The sequence below is a fragment of the Suncus etruscus genome, chromosome 12 (assembly GCF_024139225.1).
Source record: "Suncus etruscus isolate mSunEtr1 chromosome 12, mSunEtr1.pri.cur, whole genome shotgun sequence".
Taxonomy (NCBI): domain Eukaryota; kingdom Metazoa; phylum Chordata; class Mammalia; order Eulipotyphla; family Soricidae; genus Suncus; species Suncus etruscus.
The window spans coordinates 22,011,003-22,033,844 of NC_064859.1; the positions used below are offsets into that span (position 1 = coordinate 22,011,003).

A 22,842-nucleotide genomic window follows, 5' to 3' on the forward strand; every position below is an offset into this window, starting at 1 on the left:
CACATGATGTGGTTTCTGGGCCATACTTGATTCCCCCTAGCAAGGCAGGTGAGCCTTTTCTTCCACACTGAACACTTCATCTCCCTCCAGCCCCTGGGGGGCTCCTAGTGTTACTGGGGATGTGGCAGGGACCCTGCAACCCCTATGCCTGTAACTGAGGGGCAGCCAAAACACCTGCTGTTTTGACTCACAGGGTCAGAGACAGTGGTGAGCCAGGAGCCTCAGGATTCCGCCCCCTGCCTCTTCCCCTGCTGTTGGTGGGGTAGAGTGAGTGCTGGGAACTGGGTGCTCTCCCATCCTCCCTGCCCCTCTGCTCTTACTTTCCCATGGATAGACTGTGATCTATGACTGTGGAGAGATGGGACAGGTATGAGAGTGTGAGGTATCTTCTTACCCACCTCTGTGATATGGGCCCCTCCAGGCCTTGGGTTGCTCATGTTTAGGGATCAATACTTCATTTCTGTTCTTGTTGCCTGTCCAGATGCCAAAACTCTGTGCGGCTGCAGGGTTTGAACTTTTTGGAAACCAATTCAAATGTGCCTTTTTTAGGGCAGGGTCCAGAGCCTCAAGATGGACACCTCTCCCCATGTTGGGTTATTCCCTGATTTCTTGTTGAGCACATGGGGGGTGCTGACCTGTGGGGGCCCTAGGAATGGAGTTGGCAGCAACATGTGGTGGTGGTGGTGGTAGGGCAGCCCTGCCATATTTAGTCTCTGCCCTGGACTGATTTCAGTGGAGGGTCCACCAGCTGAGCCTCTGCTGTCCTTCAGCCTCACTGACCTCTGACCCAGTGAAGGAGGGGGCCAAGATTACACTACCTTCTGGAATTGGGAGTTCTCACTCTGCTCTACCTGGGGAAAAGCTTCATTCTATTCATTTACTAGCTGCTGGTACAGCTTGTCCCTTCTCCCACTGCCCTGCCTGGCTTGGCTGCAGCCACCTTGAGAGGGCACATTTGTCCTAACCAGCAAATTCTAGCCACTGGTTTGCTTATGCAAAAGCACTGCAGGTCTCCCTAGGCACTGGTGGGGAGACAGCTTCAATAGTTCTAGCCAAATCTATGGGGTGAGGAGGTACTGAAAAAGGGATACATTTGGCCCAGTAAGGAGATGAGAACTCCTCTAGGGTGGCCTTTTTGTCATGAAAGGGCTTTGGGGTCACCCAGAAAGCTCTACCAGGAGCCTCATTGGGAAAGTTCTGGCCATGAACTTTCAGTACTGTCAGTACCACCTGAGAAAACCAAGAAAATAATTAATGGACACATTTGTGGTTCGGGGGGATTGCTAGTTATAATAGGTACCTCTCTTGGCAAGGGGCTCATACCCCTCCCTGTTTGTTACTCTTCTGGGCTCTTTCCAGCCATGACCTGTAGCTTCCACTCAGGTGTTGATGATGGGCCTCCAAAATGCCTAGGGCAGGGATGTCTGCCCAAGTGTTCTGAGTTTTTGCCGGATATCTTTGCAATTTGACTACAGGTGGAGAACTGCATTGCAGATGGGTTAGGCAGGGAGCAAGCACCATTCTGCTTGGCTGTTTCTCTCCTAGTTGTAATTCCGGTTTCTAAAGAGCTTGTTCTTCAGAGTTGGAACACTTGTGAAGAATAAACATTGACACACTACAGGTGGCCTTGCCGTGTTCCTGTTTTGATGATGGGTGAGGGATACTTTCTGGAGGTGAGGAGGGGGGGAGCAGAGGTTCTTGGCTGATCCTGCTCCTGTTCTGACATCAGGGGCAGCAACACAGGATTGTCCAGGAGCCTGGAATCTTCTCACCCACGTTTATTGAATATGAGGTGTAGTGGGTGGATAGTAAAAGGTAATTGTACATAGAGCAGGTCAGATGAGACCTGATTTTCATCTCAAGCTACTTAGTCTTATAGGAAAATAATATAAACACAAGCTACAAAAGGTTCTGCTAGACTAGCATCTCTCTAGCCTCAGGATGAATCTATTTCTTGTGGTTCAACCAGGAACGGAAGATTTAAACTAGTATATATCATTCAGTGTCCAGAGACACAGGCAGGTGTGAGCCAACTCTTAGAGCTCAGCAAGTGATTAGGAAAACCAACGTGAGGATTGTTAGGGTCAAAGCTTAATATTCTTATTCTTAGATGAAGTTGGCAGCTTCCCTCCCAAACCAAATTAGACAATTGAGAGAGCTTTTTGCTGTTTTATTTTCTGCACATGTAAACTGTCCCACACTGCCATACTCTCACAGCAATACCTGTCTCCGCTCCTTAACTAATGCCTTGTAGTTGGTGCTTGATATAAACTATAGAATCCCACTCACTCAATTCTCTGTCTGTTCAGGAATTAGACCCAGGAGGGATCTTTAATGTGATCAGAAGAAATGGTAGCTGCCAAGTCACTTTAGCCCCTGTTGATGCATTCACGTGTACTTGAATGTCAGCTTGTACCCTCCTATATATTTCACTGATGATTTAGCACTGAAGGAAAAAATTACAATCGCAGATCTGTGAACCTTAGAAAAAAGCATACATGATATAAATGCAAGGGCTGCCAAAGAAGCCTAGAGTGGATTTTGTGGAAGAAGGGCAAGGGATGGAAAAACTCTAGTAACATTTATGCAAAGACATGATAGTAGCATCGACGTTGAGAAAAAGTTAAGAGCCTCCTGGACACAGAACACTCAAAGGTCAAGGATGGCCATGGACCGGCGTGTTCCGAGAAATGTGTTGAAATGACTGGAGAGCACGGTACAGGGGACAGAGGAGCGACAGACAGAAGAAACTGCATATAAAGATTCTGCAGTGCAACTCCTTGCGGAAAACCTTTGAAAAATTAACCCTGGGGCCGGAGAGATAGCATGGAGGTAAGGCGTTTGCCTTTCATGCAGGAGGTCATCGGTTCGAATCCCGGCGCCCCATATGGTCCCCCGTGCCTGCCAGGAGCAATTTCTGAGCCTGGAGCCAGGAATAACCCCTGAGCACTGCCGGGTGTGACCCAAAAACCACAAAAAAAAAAAAAAATTAACCCTGCTCTACCTGGAATCCTTGTCCGTGGGATCCCAGGTCGGACCCGCTTGGGTTGGCTCTTGAGCTACAAGGAGAGGCGCCCATTGCAGCACTCAGATCTCTTAGGGGGGAGGTAGAGGAGGGTCTCCCGGAGGTGCGCGCGCGCGCACACACACACACACACACACACACACACACACACACACACACACACACACACACACACACACACAAATCTCTTAGGGGGCTGGTAGAGGAGGGTCTCCCTGAAGTCCCAAGGCTTGCAGTCATGCGCGCGCGCGCGCGCGCGCGCACACACACACACACACACACACACACACACACACACACACACACACACTGCCCTCCGGTCCGCCCGCATTTACAGAACCAGCGGCAGGCACACTAACCAGTCTTGAGTGGCCTCAACGCTCCGCTCTCGCCTTAAAGAGAACTACATTCCCCAGAAGCCCTTGCGCCTCCGCCTTGGCTGCGGTGGCTCGCGACCAATGGGGAGCGAGAGCTGCGGCGGGGGCCGAGGAGGGACATTTTAAAAGGGCCGGAAATTGCGGGCGTCAGTGGCCATGGCGGATACAGCGACTCCAGCATCGGCGGCGGCGAGTCCCGCCAATGCCTCGACCGACGCACCCCCTTTCCAGCTGGGCAAACCCCGCTTCCAGCAGGTGAGGAGAGGATCGGGGCTATGTTTTGAGGGTCGGCGGGCTGCCTAGGAAAGGGGCAGCAAACTCATCCCCCCCAAAAAAAAATCTCCTTTGGGTCTCAGGGTTCCCGACCCTCCGGCCACTGGGGAGCTGTCAGCTCCTGCCTTAGGAACCTGGGCCACGGCCGCCCTCTTCCTATTGGTCAGTGAGGTGGGCGTGACCGCCATCTCGGCTTTCTATTGGTCTCGGAGGTTGTCACTCCGCGCTTGACCCCGCCCCCAGCATCTTCCGCTCCAGGCTCTGTGCGATTGGCCACTGATGGGTCGCTGTCCGGGATCCCGGGCTGATCTCCGGGGTCGGGGTCGGCTCGGAGCCGCTTCTGCAGGGTCTCTGTGGCCTGTGCAAGGCTGAAAGTTCGAATCCCGGCTTGGAGAAGAAAGAAGTTGGCGTGCCCAGGCTTCCCCGCTAACTTTTCCCCGCTAGTAGGGACTGACTGACCTTTCTGGTGGAGGAGCATCTTGCAATCTTGCAGCAACCGCGCTCCGCTGCGTGGTCCATCATCCCCCAGCCCCTCCATTCCAAGCGGGGTCCCTGGGTGCAATGGGTTCTAAGTGCATTGGAGTGGAGGGCAACCCCGGCCCTCTCTCCGAGCTAGGAGGAAGCCGCTGACGCAGCCTGTCAAGCAGCTGATGATGCCCTCCCTGCAGGGATGGAGCAAGGATTTGTGGGGAGATCCGGGGTGCGGAGGAAACGCTGTGTCATGCCTTGGGACCGCTCTCAGGATCTGTGTTCTCAGGAGGGGGGGTCCTCCTCCCCAGCGCCTTTTTAGTTGCTGTGACCTCACTTGGGGGGCTCCCACACCGAGCATCATCTCCCGAGCTTGGCTCTGCCGGACATGCTCACCCCTCCTGGGTGCAGGTGACCCTGATCTTTTTTCCTCCCGTGACCTCTCGCCCAACATCGCTGTCTCAATCCTCGGACGGGGATCGAACTCACAGCCAAGACTTGCAGGAGGGTGAGGGATCGGGAGTCTGGGAAGGCCTGTTCCCACCTTGAGGGGTCTGTAGCCAGGGCTGCTTGGAGCAATCGGACTTTTGGGAAAAGGTGGGGGTGGGGATCTAGTGGAGAGGCATGGAAATTCATTTTTTGGAAAGGACAGAAATCGTACAAAGGTCTGAGAGATGGTTTTTGTTGTTATTTTGTGTTTTCTGTTTTTCCTTTTCTCTACTTTTTTTTTTAAACCCCCCAGTGGGAGAGGGACTGGTTCCACTTACTGCTGCACTGAGCCTCACTGAAAAAATTAAGGAGCTGTGCTCCTGAGATTTCCAAGAAAAATGTCCTCTTTGTATTTTTTTTTTAAAACCGTACTTCAATTCCTTAAAAACAAAACAAACCCCAAACCAAACCATCTCAGACCTGGGAGATGACTCAGAAGGCTGTAGTATATGCTACAGAATTTGATCCCCAGCACCGCTAGTTCTGGAGAAGGGGTCCAGGAGTAGTCCCCAGCACCAATATGGATGGGCCTATACCCCCAAAGACAGATAGAATGAAACGAAATACTCATTTCAGCATATGGGAATCAGGAGAGAGTGGCTTTGCTCTGCCACTCACCTAAGGCCTGGGAAACTCAGGTGCTGTGCTTGGTCTTGAGTGCTGTCATCAGTTGTCTCCTACCTGCCATTTCTTTTCACACACTCTGTTCATCCTCCTTGCTGGCTCAGGTCCTCTCTGAAAGCTTCCTTCCATCTTTCCCCCTTGGTAGAATCAGCTGGATGCTTATCTCCTGTCTGCCTCTAGCTCTTTACTTTCCTTTGGTGGTTATTTCATCTCTGTGCATAACTTCTGAGAGAGAGAGATGGCTGAGCTTCCCTCCCATGTGTTCATCCTACTCTCAATGTTGGTCTCGGCACACAAGAATGTGTTGAATTTAGACTTGTGGGTTTATTTGATTTTTTAAAATGTGTCTATTGGATGGAAGCTGGGAGTACTCCAGGGGCTACTTCTAACTAGCAAAGTTCAGTACTTGAAGCAGCTCCTGGCCCTGCTTGGGGACCAGGTGGGGTTAAGGAGAATATCTTGGGAAGGTGAGTGAGTGCAGCGGGATGACTCCTGCAAGCAAAATGTGTACTCAGCTTATCCAGCTACCTCTCCAGGTAGGCCCTGTGAGTTGGCTTTTAAATGCTGCCTGTTCTGGAACATTCAATCACCTAAGACATCTTACTGAGAACTTAAATGTAAGTCGCTTTAAATGACAGCTTTTTGCTGTGATCACAGCTGGGGCCATAAGTACACAGTTGAGGCCGCTCTGTTCTGACAATCATTGCCAATATCTTTTTGGCACTGCTCTCAAGAGTAAAGAGTGTTCGCTTCTTTTTTCTCCTTTCCTCCTCCAGTACAGTGACCTGCATAAAGTACCCTGTATGTGATTCATCCATGTTAAGAAATCGTTAAGAAATCCCTACCCTGTTCCTTCTGTACTGTTCCTTGGCTGTATTTGCAGCCTAGTCAGCTCAGCTTGATTGACTCAAGAATCCAGGACACCTCTGTATGAGTCCTATGTGTCTCTTTATAAGGACGTCCTATGTTCTCTTCTCAGCAGCTCATCAATTCTCTTGCCTCTTCTGCTAGAAGCGTCCACCCAAACCTATTATTTATCTACTGGGCTGCTGCCAAAGCCTCTACAAACAGGTCTTCCCACTTTCATCTGGTGTTCTTCCAAGTCTGCTTTCTTCTGCCCAGCAAAGGTTAGAAAGTGCAGGTCTGATTGGGTACAGGTCTAGTCAAGTGACCTTTTCTCTCAATCCCATGTATATTTACTTAAATCCAGTAGCTTTCCCACTTCTTTCTTTCCTTCTGTCATTTCCTTCCTTCTTCCTTTCCTTTCCTTTCCTTTCCTTTCCTTTCCTTTCCTTTCCTTTCCTTTCCTTTCCTTTCCTTTCCTTTCCTTTCCTTTCCTTTTGGTTAAGGAAATTTATTTAGAAAGGTGTGCAAGTTAGGGGGCAAAGTGGGTTCAATTCCTGGTATCCCAAATGGTCCCTGAGCCCACCAGGAGTAATTCCTGAGTTCAGAGCCAGGAATATCCCCCTGAGTACCACCAGGTATGGCCCTCTTAAAATGAAAGATGCAAGGTAGGGAATAATGAATAGTTGTTCAAGAGAGAACATGCAAACAAGCTGTGGACCATAGTGATGGTATAGTAGATAAGGAACTTTCCTTGTACACTGCTAACCTAGGTTCAATCTCTGGCACTCCATATAGATTTTCTCAAGCCCTGCCAGGTGTTATCCCTGAATGCAGAACCCCGAGGACCACTGGATGTGCCTCAAGTACTTCTCCTCCACCAGGAAAAAAAAAAAAAAGCAAGCAAGCGAAGTGAAACAAAGATAAACAAGTAAGGTGAAGAGAGGGGAAAAAAGGATAAACAAGTAAGATGTTTTATATGTATTCAACGCAGGCTTGAAAAGTAAGCCAGGACTTCTCACTTCTAAAATAAAGACTTCTGCATGATCCCCATACTGGCCTGTTCATGGTGATTCTTTCATTCCCTTTCCTTTTCCTTTTTGTTGTAGTATTGGGGTGGTATGTGCTTGCTGCTGGTGCTTACTTGGGCTGGCACACTTTAGTTGTGGTGCTCACCTACACCTGGCTATGGTGTCTGGAGGGCTCATACTCTTACACTCAGGGGTCCCAAATAGCAAAGTCATGGGGTTCATGCTCAGTTCATGTGGGGTGGCACTGGGAGTGGAACTTTGATTTCATGTTAGCAAAGCAGTCACTTTTGCAACGGAGTCCATGCCTAAAGTATCAGCCCCTCTCCCCAATAAGTCAATATTTAGAAATTTGTTTGTGCAGTTCTGGGATGCAAAGGTCTTGAGAGTGCCTCTTTCCATGGAACCACATTTGTGGCTACTTGAAAATCAATTTCTGTCTTGTCCATAAATACCTGACGAAGTGACTGCAGAATATCCAGTTACTCAGCATATTCAGCAACACCAGACTCTGTTCTCAGCCCTGGAGTCATTGGGGAGTGAAGGCAGTTCCTTGCAACCTCAGAGCTTATAGTGGAGGGTGACATTAAAATAGTCTCTCAGACTGATGTGTGCCCTGAGATATGGTACTTTGCAATAGTGGGGCATATTCAAGAACTGAACTTGAATTGAGAGGAGGCTCCCCTGACAAAGTAATGCTTCATCTGCATTCCAGGGATGATCAGGAGTTGTGAGGGGCACAGAGGGAGGAAAGGAGGTGGCAGTTGAAGGCTCAGTGTTAAAGGAAGCACAGTGGGTTCCCGGGGGCTACAGCAGAAAGTGGGGTGGAAAGGACGGTTAAGGGGGTGAGCTTGATTAAAAGATGAGTTAGGGGTCCAGGAATGTCCAAAGAGCCTGCCTTACATGCTTGAGGTTGGGAGCTTGAACATATGCCAAGTATGATCACTGTGACACCGCTGTTAGGAATCCCTGGCACCACAACAGTATGTGGTCTCCAACACTCTATAACCAGGTGCATGTGAGCCCCACAACTAAAGTGTGTGGTCCCCAGTGAGCACCACAACTGAAAATATACAAGCACTGCAGCCACCAGTGCAGTCTTTGTCAAGCAGTATAACCAGAGTGTGTGAGAGCCCCACAACCAAGCCTGAGACCCTCCGCCATCTCAGTGACAACTGTGATGGAAGGTCTTCCTGAAAAATTACAGCCATATAAACATTAGATCATTCTAGTATTCTCCTGACTTGAGAAGGGGGAACAGGGTCTCTATGGAGATATGGGGATCTACTTTGGGTAGACAAGCTCCTTCAGGGCCCACCCACATCTTTCTTTGAGTCTCACATTGGTGCTTGGTGAGTAGTAGGTAGCCACAGCGTGATTAAGTGCCCTGTGCTGGCTAGACATTCTGCTCCTGAGTGATTCTTAATCCAAAATCCATTCCTAGAACCTACTCAGTATACACAAGCTCAATCCCAGCGAGTTTCCCTGCCTCCCACTTTTTTTTTTTTTTGCTTTTCATGCAAGATTTATACCAAGGTGTTCTTCCCTCCCTGGAGTTTCCTCAGAATCTTTCTTCCTCTCATCTTTGAGGATCTCTGGGTGTAAAATGGCAGTGAGTGGATCTGAGAATGGCCAAGATAGTTTACCTTGATGGGCTTTGGTTGTGACTATTTTTGTTCCATTAATGGTAATGAAAAAGCCAGAAGATGGGGCTGGAGAGATAGCATGGAGATAAGGCATTTACCTTGCATGCAGAAGGACGGTGGTTTGAATCCTGGCATCTCATATGATCCCCTGAGCCTTCCAGGAGCGATTTCTGAGTGTAGAGCTAGCAGTAACCCCATAGCGCTGCTGGGTATGACCCAAAAACAAAAACAAGCAAACAAAAAAATTATGACAGAGTGCTGGGCAAATAGTATAGGAATCAAGGCACATGTCTTATATGCAGCCAACCCAGATTTTGATCTCTGGCACCACATGGCCCCAAGGGTCTCTTGGTGTAGTCCTGGAGTCCCCAAGTATCACCAAGGATCCTCAAGGGCCTTTAGTACAGTTGGGGTTTATGGGTAATCCTGGCACCTCATGGCTTGAGCAGCACCATATCCTGGAGTCCTCACACTTAACTGCCAGTCTAGTTGGTCTAATATCACTGAGGGTAGCCCCCTTCTGCCCTCATTGATGGCTGTTGCTCAAGGATTATATTCATCTTTCTGTGGATTAACGTGTTTAGTTCTCACAGCAAGCTCTGTGAGGTCTAGTTATCTGTTGTGTGGATGAGAAAAATGGCAACACAGAGATGATGTAATGTCCTATGCAGTCTGGTGCAAGATCCTATACTTGTTATTGTCAACTTTTTTTTTTTTTTTTTTTTTTTTTTTTTTTTTTTTTTTTGGGCCACACCCGGTGACGCTCAGGGGTTACTCCTGGCTATGCGCTCAGAAGTCGCTCCTGGCTTGGGGGACCATATGGGACGCCGGGGGATCGAACCGCGGTCCGTCTCCTAGGCTAGCGCAGGTAAGGCAGGCACCTTACCTCCAGCGCCACCGCCCGGCCCCTATTGTCAACTTTTTCTTTTTTTAAAAGAGGTTTCCAAACTTACACAAGTAGAGATAATTGTTAAGAAACTAGTATGCAACCATCACTTAGCCTCAACAGTTCCTAATTTAGGCCAACCTTGATTCATTGATATATCCTTTACCCCCAATCAATGAAATAAGAACTTTGGGGATTGTTTTATTAAAGGTATCTTACATTTTAAGATAATTCTTGATTTACAGAAGTCAAAAAAAGAACAGAATTCCTACATAATTTTCCCCATTTTCCCTGTTATTATTAACATATAAACCGCAAATGTGTTAAACTAAGAATCCAAGGGTGAAGAGATAGCACAGTGGTTAGGGCACTTACTTTCACACTGCTGACATGGTTTGGTCCCTGACACCCCATATGGTACCCTTAACCCCACCAGAAGTGATTTCTGCTTGCAAATCCAGGAGTAAGTCTTGAACATTGCTGGGTGTGCCTCCCAAACACTTCCCCCAGAAACTACCACTGGAACATTACAATGAGCTACATTCAATTCTATTGGAATTTATTCTTTTTCCAGTAAATCTGTTTTCTGTCCCAGGAGCCCATATGACATTTAGTTGTTTTGTCTCCTTAGTCTCTGGCCTATGACTTGACCTATTTTGATGACCCTGACAGTTTTGAAAGATATTGGTTCAGTATTTTGTAGAATGTCCTTCAATTTGGTTTGTTTACTGTCTTTCTCTTCAGTAGTATTTTGGGAAAGGGGTGCTCTTTCTTGTCTTGAGCTAGTGCACTTTTTTTTTGGATTGGTTTCAACATAGTTATAATGACATTAACATACCTTAAATAATATTTCTTAATATGAAATATCAATGGGTCTTAGTTTATTTTTATTGTATTTTTGTTGTTGTTGTAGGGACATACCCAGCAGTGCTCAGGGGATCATAAGGGGTACAGTGGTTGGTCACATGCAAACCAAGGACTCTTTACCTGCTGTACCATCTCCCTGGCCCCTTTAATTTGTTACATCAGTTGAACTATTAAAATGAAACACCATGGTTTGGGTGACTTCCAGATAACATGAATATATTTCTCAGTTTTCGAAGTGGGAAATCCAAGATCAAGGTGCCTGATGAATTAAGTCCTGATGAGGATCAGTTTTCTGGTTCATAGCTTATACTGGGGTTTGTCTATCTGTCTCTCTCTCTCCCAACCCGCAGAATATCGCTAGAGCCCACTGTACTCATCTTTTTTGTTTGTTTGGGTTTGGGGATATGGGTAGGGGAAATGGTTTTGATTACACCCAACAGTGCTCAGGACTTACTCCTGGCAGAACTCTGGATACCATATGTGTCTCCAAGGATCAAACAGGCCAGCCACATGCAAGGCAAGCACTTTAAATGTTGTACTATCATCTCTCTGGCCCCTATTCTTATTTGGTTTGTTTATTTAGAATTTTAAAATACTTTTCTTGTATTCATTGTCTATGAGATATTTCTTTTTTGGGGGGGGGGTCACACCCGGCAGCGCTCAGGGGTCATTCCTGGCTCTATGCTCGGAAATTGCTCCTGGCAGGCACAGGGGACCATATGGGATGCCGGGATTCGAACCACTGTCCTTCAGCATGAAAGGCAAATGCCTTACCTCCATGCTATTTCTCCTGCCCTGTCTATGAGATATTTCAGGGTGTGAGTGTGAGCATGGAGGGTGGAGAGGGAGATTGTGGTGGCACAGCAGGTGGACTGAATAGAAATAATGGGGGTTTGTTGGGTAAGAAAATGTGCTCTTCTAGGTCAAGAGGGAAGTTTCTCCCGTAGCTTGACTGAAATGAGATGCTAAAATGAAAGTACCTTGCAAGTGGTTACGTATTCTCATCTTTCATGTCCTTTCAGCCGAAGACTGACCATTTTCCAGCTTGGTTCTTAGGCTGGTTTGTGCTATGGACAGAACCAACACCTTGTACTAATGTACACTCACTGTATATTAGTATCATATGGGGTGCTTTTAATTTATTTTTGATTTTAGGCTAAACCCAAACCACTTGGTTGTGTTGTGGGCTACTCCTGGCTCAGTGCTCAGGGAAATATGCAGTGCCAAGGACCAGACCCCTGGGGCTTTGGCATGTCAAGCATGTGTCACTGCCCTTTGAGCCATCACTGAGGCCAGTGGGCAGGTGTTAAACAGATCTTGGTGCCTGGAGTCCACTCCAAGCCAGCAGAATTAAAACCCTTGACAATGTGGTTCTCAGCTTTCTGGAAACCTGGGTGATTGAGTCCATGTTCAGTCTGGACAGAGCAATCTAAGCTGCTTCAGTATTTTTGACTTGGGGCTACTGGAGCCAGCAAGCGTTTTCTTCCAGATCCAGGAGGATTGGTAAACAAGGGTTCTCTGGGGCTTTTGTCCTGAGCTGCAGCTCCCAGACACCTCTCCAATGGGGTTGTGGGGAAGGAAAGGGGCTTGCTGTGGCAGCCTGGCTTGGAGCCCCTGCAGAGAATGAGCTGACTCACCTTTGTTGTGAAAGGAAGGGGAAGGAGTCACGTGGCTGACTCATTCTTTCTATAAAGAGAAAAAGAAGGGAAAAATATCCATTAGCTGGCTGATTGGGCAAAGATGGGGGTGGGCATGAGCTGAGCTTTAGGGGGGGGGGGGAAGGTCACAGATCTTAAACAATTGAGGAAATTAAAATTAGCCAGAAGGAAGAATCAACCTTCCATTCAGAGGTGATCAGGGAACACAGCTTACACAAAGTCAGCTACAGACACAGCATGTCTCAAAAGGTTCTACGGAAGCTATCAAGTATCAGAACTACCCCCATTAAGCAACCACTCTTTCATGCCTGCAGAGAGAAGGCAATTTTCCAAGATTGCCAGAAACTTAGCTGCTCAGAATTCTGACCAGGAGAGGTAAAGCACTGGCCTGGCATGCATGAAGCGGCATCCATGAGTTTGATCCTGGTCCTATTCCATATCACTGTAAGTGTGACTCACCACCACCACTGCTGGATGTGACCCCCTGCACTCACAGCAGGATAGTGGAACCCCCAAACACTTTAACAGCAGCAGCAGTAGCAATACAAGAGCCCTGACACAGCTCCTGATTGGTGGGTTTAAGTAATTGATTCAGAATGATCAATAACTGGGACTATCGAAGCTTCATGGCTTCTAAAGAAGGAAACCAGACACTGATTTACTTTGCAACCCAGGCTTCTGGACTTCTTTCCTCAACCAGTGGCTTGTCTTGTCTTTGCACCTATTAACACATTGCTTCATTTAAATTTCATCCCACTTTTTCCTGGAATTCCTAACTCAGGTTTTCATAGTTCTTAGTTTCCATAGTTCACCATACCATCACTGCAAATTTAAGTTCACCTTTTTTCTTCGGTAAAAGAAGTGAGATGCCACCATTATTTGAAGCTTTTGAGAATAATTATGTTAAAAAATAGGATGCAGTGATTATACAGTATCAGCTATGATGTGATATCACATTATACCACATGCAAGTGTCCCTGGGGTGACATAAAGTTGATTGAAGTAGGACACAGTTACCTTTGCGGATGGATCTTTGTCCACATCTCTAACTTTTGTGTGTTTTTGTGTTTGTTTTACAGTCATCTGATTTGTAGTTATTTTTAACTTTACTTATTTATTTATTGATGGATTGGTTTCTGGGCCACACCCAGCTGTGCTCAGGGATTACTCCTGGCTCTGCGCTCAGAAATCACCCCCGGCAGGCTGGGGGACCTTTTGGGATGCTGGGTATCAAACCGGGTCCCTCCCAGGTCGGCCACATGCAAGGCAAATGCCCTACCACTGTGCTATCTCTCTGCCCCCAGATTTATAAAGTTTTGTTTGTTTGGGGTCATACCTGTATCTGCTAAAGGACTACAACTGACTCTGTTCAGGGAATCATATAGGAATCAAACCTGGGCTGGTTACATAGAAGGCAAATGCCCTAATCACTGTACTATCTCTTTAGCCCCTAATTTTTGAAAATAGATATTTATATTGCAGTTTAGTGATGGCGTTACAATAGTGTTCAAGTTTATGGGATTGATATACAAAGATACTGCCCCTACCAACACCACCAAAGTGCCCAGGACCTTTGCCATTGCTATTTCTTGGATCTTAGTCCTCCTACATGTTCAAGTGTTTATTGGAAAGTTGCCTCTGGAAGGCCCCTGGTTTAAATGTTGGCTCCAGACTCAAGATCTGTCTCATAAAAACCAGAGGAGATGACAATAAAAAGCAATGAAGTTTTATTAAATTATAAGCATGCTTGAGTCACTCCTTTCCCAGGTGGTGACCTCGGCCCAACTTACATTCTTTTTTTTGGGGGGGTGGGGGGGCCACACACACCTGGCGGTGCTCAGGTGTTACTCCTGGCTGTCTGCTCAGAAGTAGCTCCTGGCAGGCACGGGGGACCATATGGGACACTGGGATTCGAACCAACCACCTTTGGTCCTGGATCGGCTGCTTGCAAGGCAAACACCACTGTGCTATCTCTCCGGGCCCCTAACTTACATTCTTACTTTTATACCCAGTTTAAAGAATTTTAGAATGGGCTAGGTGATTGTTGTGGAGATTGGCTACACATTACATCATTGTTTATGACTGCTAGGTCATTGGTCAGACCTAATATGGACTTTTATGGCACCTGCAAACAGGATATAGAATGTTGACCTAGAATGGGATGCAATATGGAATGTAAACAGGATGTTGGCCTGGGGGTCCTTGAGGTATTCTAGGAACTTGCTATGTCATTTACAGTAAGAGACCTATTGTATCACCTGAAACCTGTCATGGCTATAGTCTGATCCTTATGTCTAAAGCAAAGCCAGTTAAAATAGTTAAAAACAGCAGTTAATTCTAAACTTACATTTTAATATTCTCTTCTAACATAAGTATCTCACACATGACCACTACAGAATTATTTACCTTCCTTACTTGCTTCCAAATAAAAAAAGGTTTTTTGTTTGTTGTTGTTGTTGTTTTCTTAGTTTGGGGTCATGCTTGGCTACGTTCAGGGGCCACTCCTGTTTCTGCAAAGCTTGCAGAGTATATGGGATGCCAGAGATCGAACCCAGGGTACTCGTGTGCAAGCATCCTACCTACTGTACTATCTTTCCAGTCCCTCCTGACTCTCCGTCCTTCATCAAACCCCAAATCAGTCAGCTTTGCCAACACCACCCACCTTGTCCCCAAGGACCTAGCATGGTGCTGAATGCACAAGGTCTTAAGTAGCTGTGTGGTGACTGGAGAAACCACAGGTTCTGGTGCAGTTTCTGACTCCAGCCTTCGATTTCTTTCTCTCTTTGGTAAGTCTGTTCATCAGCCTGCTCCATCTCTGGAAGATATAATCTGTGTCCTCATGACACATTCATTCTCTGTGAGGTCACTGAAGCCTCGTTGTATAGGTACAGAGATATCTCTGGAGAGAAATGTTTCCCTGAAGCTCTTCCAGCACCAGTGGCAGTGACAGTAACAGAGGGTATGTGTGCTCCACGAGAACAGGATGAGACGATTTCATTCTCAGGAGCAAATAAATGGGAGACTTTTTTAAGAAGTTGCTTTACTCAGGTCATTCTCTGGTCAGCCCCTCAACTTTGTCCCTGAATATCCATCCCCTTCCTTCATTGGGTCACTGACTGTTATACTGTCTCATGTCTGTGAGGGTTTTTTAAGGGTGTAACACAAGGAGGGTGCAAAAGAATCACTAATCCTTCAAGAGCTTATGGCCAGGGACCAATTGTATAGCACATAGCTGACCCAGATTTAATCCCCAACATCTCTGTTCCCCAGAGCCCCACCAGGATGATCTCTGAGTGCAGAGCCAAGAGTAAGCACTGAGCACCAATAGGTCTGATTCTAAAACAAAAACAAACAAAAAATAATCAGTTCATTACCAACTAGACAAGTTTGTATTTTAATAGATATATTTAAAAAGAAAAAGACTTATTCCTACACACAATGGTGGGTTTTTAAAATTTCAAAATTTTAGATCTATAAATGTTATGGCTTGCTTGGTCTAGACACTAAGGGAATCTCGGGGTCCCTCTGGAAAGTGGGTACAGGAGCTGACAAATGAGAAACAGAGCCACACTCAGAAATGGGTGTGAATCTGAATCTGCTTTATTTAAGATTACAGGGACTATTTAAGCAAGACTTTTCAAGTCATTTTTTTGTGGTATGTTAAAAAAAAAAACTCACATCTGTTTTTCAGTTTTTCAGTTTTTTTTGCAGAGTTAAACATATACTTTCTTGATAACAAAAAGCTTAGGTAACTGCCAGTACATTCTGTTTAATTTACAAATTTCTTTACAACGGACAGCTCACAGGCTTTTTACTTTCAGGGCTCCAACAAATAACTGCACTTCCTAAGTGTCCTCTAAAGTCTGACTAAAAAGCAGACTTTAGTAAAAGGGGCAAAGTCTGATTAAAAAGACAAGCTTAGTTAAAAGGGGGCAAATCTTTATCTGGGAAAAGCTTTCTTAACAAACCATTGTTAACTGGTCAGCCACATGCAAAAAAGTGAACTCAGATCTCCATCTAACACCACGCTCAAAGGTCAAATCCAAATGGATTAAAGACCTTGATATCAGACCCGGAACCATAAGGTATATAGAAGTACACATGGCATTGAGACTAAAGGCATCTTCAAGGAAGAAATACCACTGTCCAAATAAGTGGGAATAGAGATAAACAAATGGGACTGCACTGAACTGAGAAGCTTCTGTACCTCAATTTAAACAGTGACTAGGATACAAAGATCACCCATGGAATGGGAGAGCTATTCACCAAATACCCATCAGATAAGGAGCTAACATCTAAGTTATACAAGTTACTGTTTACAGAACTTAACAAGAAAATTACCTTATCTATGGAATTTAAGACAAATAAAAGACAGTATGGTAATAATACTCAGAGATAATAGAAATGAGGGCTAGAAGGACCAGTCCATGATATGAAGCTTATCACAAAGATTGGTGAGTGGTTAGAGAAATAACTACACCAACAACTATCATGACCATGGTAGTGAGCGAGAGAAAGATAGGGGGTGGGAAAGGAGGTAGAATTGGGACATTAGTGGTGGGAAGATTGCACTGGTGAAGAAAGGTGTACTTTTTTGACTGAAACCCAACTACAAACATGTTTGTAACTCTGATACTTACATAAAGATATTATAAAAAAGGAAAAAAAAAGTCCAATCCATTGTTATTTCCAGGCCAAACCTTGGATGTAATTTCTGAGGTAAAAGATTAGCAAGTCACTAGGAGTCCCTTATCCATCAGATATGTCCCAAAACAAACATTTCTTTCAGCTGAGAGCAGAGGGTGGCAGAACAATAAGGCAAGGACATTATATCAATAACTAACTGTTTTTAAACTAAATAACTATTAGTTATTTTAGCTTTAATATGTTTCTTTTGATGCTAAGTTTTCCAGGTAAAAGAGGTAAATGCTCAAATATTTACATACTTAGCACAGCAGAAGGGAGATTCATATTTAGGCCAAATAATTGTTTGCAACTATCAATAAGCTAAGATGGAGATATACCACAGCCACTTGTCAGGGAAGCTATTTCTCTTTGAGATTTGGTCTCAGTTAGTCATCTCAGGGTCATTTCACAGCAGTCCTAATGGTTTCCAGCTTCATCTAAACTATGGCTGTAATATATAAAAGTTCATAACATTTTGTCACCTTTTTTATTATTCTTTGTTGACAGGCAATCATAAAGGCCAGAATCATAGCAAATGTACATGATATCATGAAGAACATCATCAGGCTGCAATTAATAGTAACTATACTTTCAGAAATTTTTTGGCTACCCTGTTACCTATATATCCTTCTATAGTTGGGTGGCTCATAAACCATAAAAATTAATTTCTTGCATTCCTGAAGGTCAGTGAGTCAATGATTAAGGTGTTGACAGATTCAGTGTGGTGAGAACCTAAAGCCTTGGGTACTAGATGGACCTGTTCTTGCTGTGCTGTTATAGGGAGAAACAGGTGAGAGTTCTCCGAGGTCTCTTTAATAAGGTATGCCATTCATGAGGGCTATGATGTTCTATCTAATAACCTCTCAAGGACCCCCTTCAAATTCCTGCATGTCAGATGTTATAATTTTAAATATGCATTTGAGATAAACACAAGTAGTTTTATAGCCATAACAGTGGTATAGTTTTTCAGGTCCCGTGGGTACACACTTACTTCAGTCTAGAGTCACACATTGTCAGTTATCTCAGTAATGTCCTTGAGACTGTTTTCCTCCAATCCAAGGATGAATCCAAAATCTTGGGGCACAGTTAACTGTCTAGTTTCCTTTTGTGTGGGACAATTTCTTAGTCTGTCTCTGTGACACTGACATATTTGGTGATCAAGGTCAGTATTTTTATGGCTTGCTTCTCCTTCAGCATTTGTCTGATTTTATTGCATGATCTTGGCAGTCATTCCAGAATGTTATATACCTGATATTATAAACTATTTCTGTAGGCACACACTGATGTCTGTCTGCCCTGCATTGGCCCTTTGAACACATTCCCATCACTTTGTGGGGGTGGCATTTTATTACTTTTGGGCACAGCAAATTGTACCTAGTCTGTCCCAGCCTTGGAAGCAGCTACTTCTCTAGGGAATCCCAGTGGGTTACCATTCTGGCTCTCTGTTATCCCATTATCATCTTCAATTGTTTCATTGTCTCTTAGATTGGACTTTTTTTCTTTAAATTTTATTTATTTATTTTGGGGTTTGGGTCACCAAAACCCCTGGCAGTGCTCAGGGGTTACTCCTGGCTCTGCACGCAAAAATTGCTCCTGGCAGGCTCGGGGGACCATATGGGATGCTGGGATTCAAACCACAGTTTGTCTTGGATTGGCTGCTTGCAAGGCAAATGCCCTACCACTGTGCTACCTCTTTGGTCCCACTTTTTTCTTTTTATGTGCAAATATCAAAATTTCCCTTGCCATAAACAGGACCTGAAGCATCATTTTATTTATTATTATTATTATTATTAGAATTCAGGCTTACCAGTACAAGACAGCTTGTGCTGAACTTCTGGGTCACATCTCCTGAACGTACTTTTAAATTGTTGCATGGTATTCAGTTCTATGAACTGGCCGTGATTTATGTTTCTATCCACTTTATAAATGATATAACAGTGATCATCGTCTGCATAGTCCTTTGACCATACCTCTGAACTTCTTGGAGTGTCTCCCTAGGCTGAAGTTTTGGATGTGAATTTTGCCAGGACAGCAAGTACAAGTATCATGTTGAAATGACTGAGGTCACTTGAGTTATGAGAAATTAGAGAAGCACCTGGTTTCATAGGTCATGGCGGCTAAAACAGAAGCTGGGATGTCTGAAGGGTGAGGATGGGGGCTGGTGGTGGAAAGGCAGTTCCTTGCAGAGATGCCACAGGAAGCAAAGAGATGAAGGTGGCTGGGTGCCTGGTATGTACAGAGGACTTGGAGGTGACTCATGGCCTTTTGCCAGAGGTTTATTGCACTGTGGGGAAGGGAGGTATAAGAAGGGGCAGAGGAAAACATGGTGGCAGAGTGGGCCGTGCAGGGCATGGAGTAGGTTGTGTACTAGTGAGGGTGAGGGCAGAGAGTGTGGAGGATTCTGTTTCTTCCTCTGCTTGCAGAGCAATGGGGCTCTTGGGAGCATTTGGGGCAGAGAACGGAGTGCAGTGAGGCATGAACCATCAGCATTTGCTGTATTCCCCATCATCCCCAGCTTGGCACCTTTTCCGCTCCCCTTGAGCTTGGCTTTGCTAAGCTGGCTTTGTCCCCAGGGCAGAAGGCCCAGCAGTGTTGCTTGGTTTCTTTTCACTGTGCTCTAATGCCTGTGGCCTGTTTAGCACAAAGCCTTCCTTTTTCAGGTACCATCCCCCCTCTCATCCACACACACTCTTGGGGCAAAGCTGGGGTGGGGGTAGGGATCTGGCCCCTTGTCTTGAGCCTCACATTAGCTTTAGGGCTGTGGGTGAAGGAGGGCCTGAGGACTAGCAAGTGGGGGAACAACTCTGCTTGTGGGGAGCTCTCCCTGGTGGCAGAATTTGAACTGGACCTTAGAGACAGACCTTCTCTCTTTGCTTAGGAGCAAGGTTGGTGGCTATAGTGGGCAGGGAAAGCTGGGAGAGAACTGGAAACCAAGCTTACCCCCTGGCCTGTATATTCAGTGATGCTTGTTGTGGCCATAAGGTAGGTTAGATCTTGGGGCATTGTGGAAGAGAACAAAATGGGAAGTAACTGCAAGAGAGTTTGGGAGAGCCACTCCAGTGAGCATCTGAATGGTCTTTCCAGCTTGATAGAGCTATCTTATTCCGGACTAAGATGGTATCACTGGTAGGGTGATTGCCTTGGTGCAATCCCGAACACTGCAAATGATTCCCCAAGTCTACCAGGAGTAATCCCTGAGCACAGAGCCAGGAGTAAGCCCTAAATAACAGCCGAGTGACCTCAAAACCAAAAAAGAAAGAACAAAAGAGAAGGAAAGGGGGGGCCGGAGAGATAGCATGGAGGTAGGGCATTTGCCTTTCATGCAGGAGGTCATCGGTTCGAATCCCGGCGCCCCATATGGTCCCCCGTACCTGCCAGGAGCAATTTCTGAGCCTGGAGCCAGGAATAACCCCTGAGCACTGCCGGGTGTGACCCAAAAACCACCAAAAAAAAAAAAAAAAAGAGAAGGAAAAGGAAGGGTTGGGAAGGGAGAGAAGGAAGGGAGGGAGAGAGGAAAGACCTGGAAAAGATCTTCCAAGTCACTGGGTGGTACCTTTTCATTGGTGTTCAGTCCCCTCACCCCCACTGCGGGAGAATCCTGGGGACTGTGAGACCCCAATATTAAAGTGAGGCATGAGCCAGAGGCCCTCGTGTCTGATGTCTCCTCTCTCCTGTCTCCAGACATCCTTCTATGGCCGCTTCAGGCACTTCCTGGATATCATCGACCCACGCACTCTCTTTGTCACTGAGGTGAGTCACAGCGGCCACTGTCCATGAGGCCCCTTGGACTTACTACTCCTTGTCACGTTAGAAGCTCCATGGTCATCTGTGTGGATGCTCTGACACGTGTTCTCATTTCATGTGGATCTCACAGCAGTGCTTCCAGTTAGCCATGTGTCATTTCTGTTTTAAATTCTAAGAAAACTGTCATCAAGTCTTTGAATTGCTCTCTCATGATAAAAAACAATGGCACAGATGTGTGTAAGTGGGACTAAGAAGTAGACTTTCTATGTTGTCCCTGCCTACAAGGGTCATTGAGCATTCTCTGTCCCCTTCTGTGAGTTCTGCCAAACACATCTAGTCATGTATCAATTACTGGAATGAAGATGTAGAACTTTTCCTGCATCCCATAATGTCCCCTCATGCCTGTCTCTCCTCCCTGACTCTGCCACTTCTGAGCACCCACCATCTGTTTTTAGTCCCTACCATTCAGCGGTTTCATTTGGCCATGTGAACAGAGTCTGTATGTTGTAACCCTCTGTCTGGCTTTTCTCCTGAGAAAATGCTTTTGGATTCATCCTGTTTCATGTGTCCTGTTCATGAATCATATGTATCATTTCTTATTGCTGAATGATATTCCATTGTAAGATTGTTCTGGAATTTGTGTATCTACGCACTTGTCCGTAAATACTTGGGATCTTTCTAGTTTGAATAAAACTGCTATGAATGAACATTCTCTGTGTGGAGATATGCTTTCATTTTTCTTGAATAAACAAGGACTAGAACTACCGGCTCCTATAGTCACTGTGGTAAGTGATCATTTCACCTCATAGGAAACCACCAAGTTGCTGTCAGGAGTGACAGCAGTGTGACTCTGCATGTCCTTCCCCATCAGCAATGTTTTTCACATCCTAGTATTATCAAGTTTTGATGTATTGTCAAATGTATGTCAGCCATGGCAAGAACTATATCTTCATTGCCTTTGTATACAAGTATGTAATTACAAATGTGTGAGGAAATGGCATGAACACTCTATACAAAGTAACAAATATGATTTGGCCCTTACGATGAATAAGGCCAAATTGTAAGCATTTTGCATGTATTTGCTCATCAGACAAATTCCAAGCCACCCTTAGAGGTAGATACTCAGTTTCATTTTACAAGGAAGAAACAAGCAAGTTAAGCTTCATGTGTGTGGTGTTGGTGAAGGGCGCAGCCTGCAAATGGACCTAGGTAAGCTACATTCTTAGCCCAGTTGCCTTCCTGTTGTGGTAACCTGAGTTTAAGGCTCTCTCCCAAGTTTACTGTTGCGGTAGGAAGCTTGAGCAATGCGCTGTGCCTTCACAAACTATACTTCTGCACAACTCTGTGCAATGCATTGGCTTCCTTTAGTCCCTGCCAGGTTAGCTCTGGGAGGGAGAACCTTACTAGGAAGAGCTACAAGGGGTGCTGGGTCGCTGGCAAACACCCTACTGCTGTGCTGTTTGCTCCAGCCACAACTCTTGCATTTTGAAAGATTCCAACTTCTCTTGAACATCACTGAGCTATTTTTTTTTTTTGGTCTGTTTTCCCTATCACTAATTAAAATGTCAGTCTTTTTACTACCTACTGACCAGATGATAGCTAATGCAACAGCAATGATGGAATAGTCCTTTCTTTGGAGGACCATGTCCAATGGTACACAAGGATTACTCCTGGTCTGTACTCAGGGATCACTCCTGGTAGGGCTCAGGGAACCATAAGCAGTTCTGGAGATGGAACCCAGGTTGAGCTCATGCAAAGTAAGTTTCCTTTCTGCTGCCTCTGATGGAAATCTTTATAATTGTCTCTTCCCCGATAGGATCCCCCTGAAAGAAAAGCACCACTCCAATTGGGAATCACTTCCAACACTGCCTTTTGTTACTCACAGAAGACCTCTTAGGCTCTGAGATCTCTGGTGAAATCTGTCACACCCTCTAGTTGGGGCTGGTGTTAGAGAGTTCACCTACAGTGAAGCATTTGAATTAGAAGCCTTGGAGGTCTCTGATCTGAGCTACTCACCCAGGAACTGGGGTGCTCCCAGGAAGACCAGGCTTTGCTCCTGGGCTCAATATGTGACTAGTGCACCTCTCTGTAAAATATTATCCCAAGGCCTTTAGCCAGTTTTCTGGGAAGGAGCATGCAGCAACAGCTGCCCAGTTGGAAGAAATGTGGATGGGCCTGGTAGCCTGGGAGGGCAGGAGGGCAGCACAGGACCTCAGGGGGTGGTCCTG

At 45.7% G+C, this 22,842-nt stretch overlaps 1 protein-coding gene across 2 annotated transcripts in view; it reads left to right on the forward strand.

Annotated features, from left to right (window-relative positions):
* The first annotated feature begins 3,515 nt into the window (after positions 1-3,515).
* SFXN5 (sideroflexin 5) overlaps positions 3,516-22,842 on the forward strand; it is a 129,664-nt gene continuing 110,337 nt past the window's right edge. For both annotated transcript variants that reach the window (XM_049785084.1, XM_049785086.1), the window contains exons 1-2: positions 3,516-3,657; positions 20,552-20,620. In XM_049785084.1, the coding sequence (XP_049641041.1) occupies positions 3,559-3,657; positions 20,552-20,620 (168 nt within the window). In that variant the 5' untranslated portion in view covers positions 3,516-3,558. The remainder of the gene's footprint in view (positions 3,658-20,551; positions 20,621-22,842) is intronic.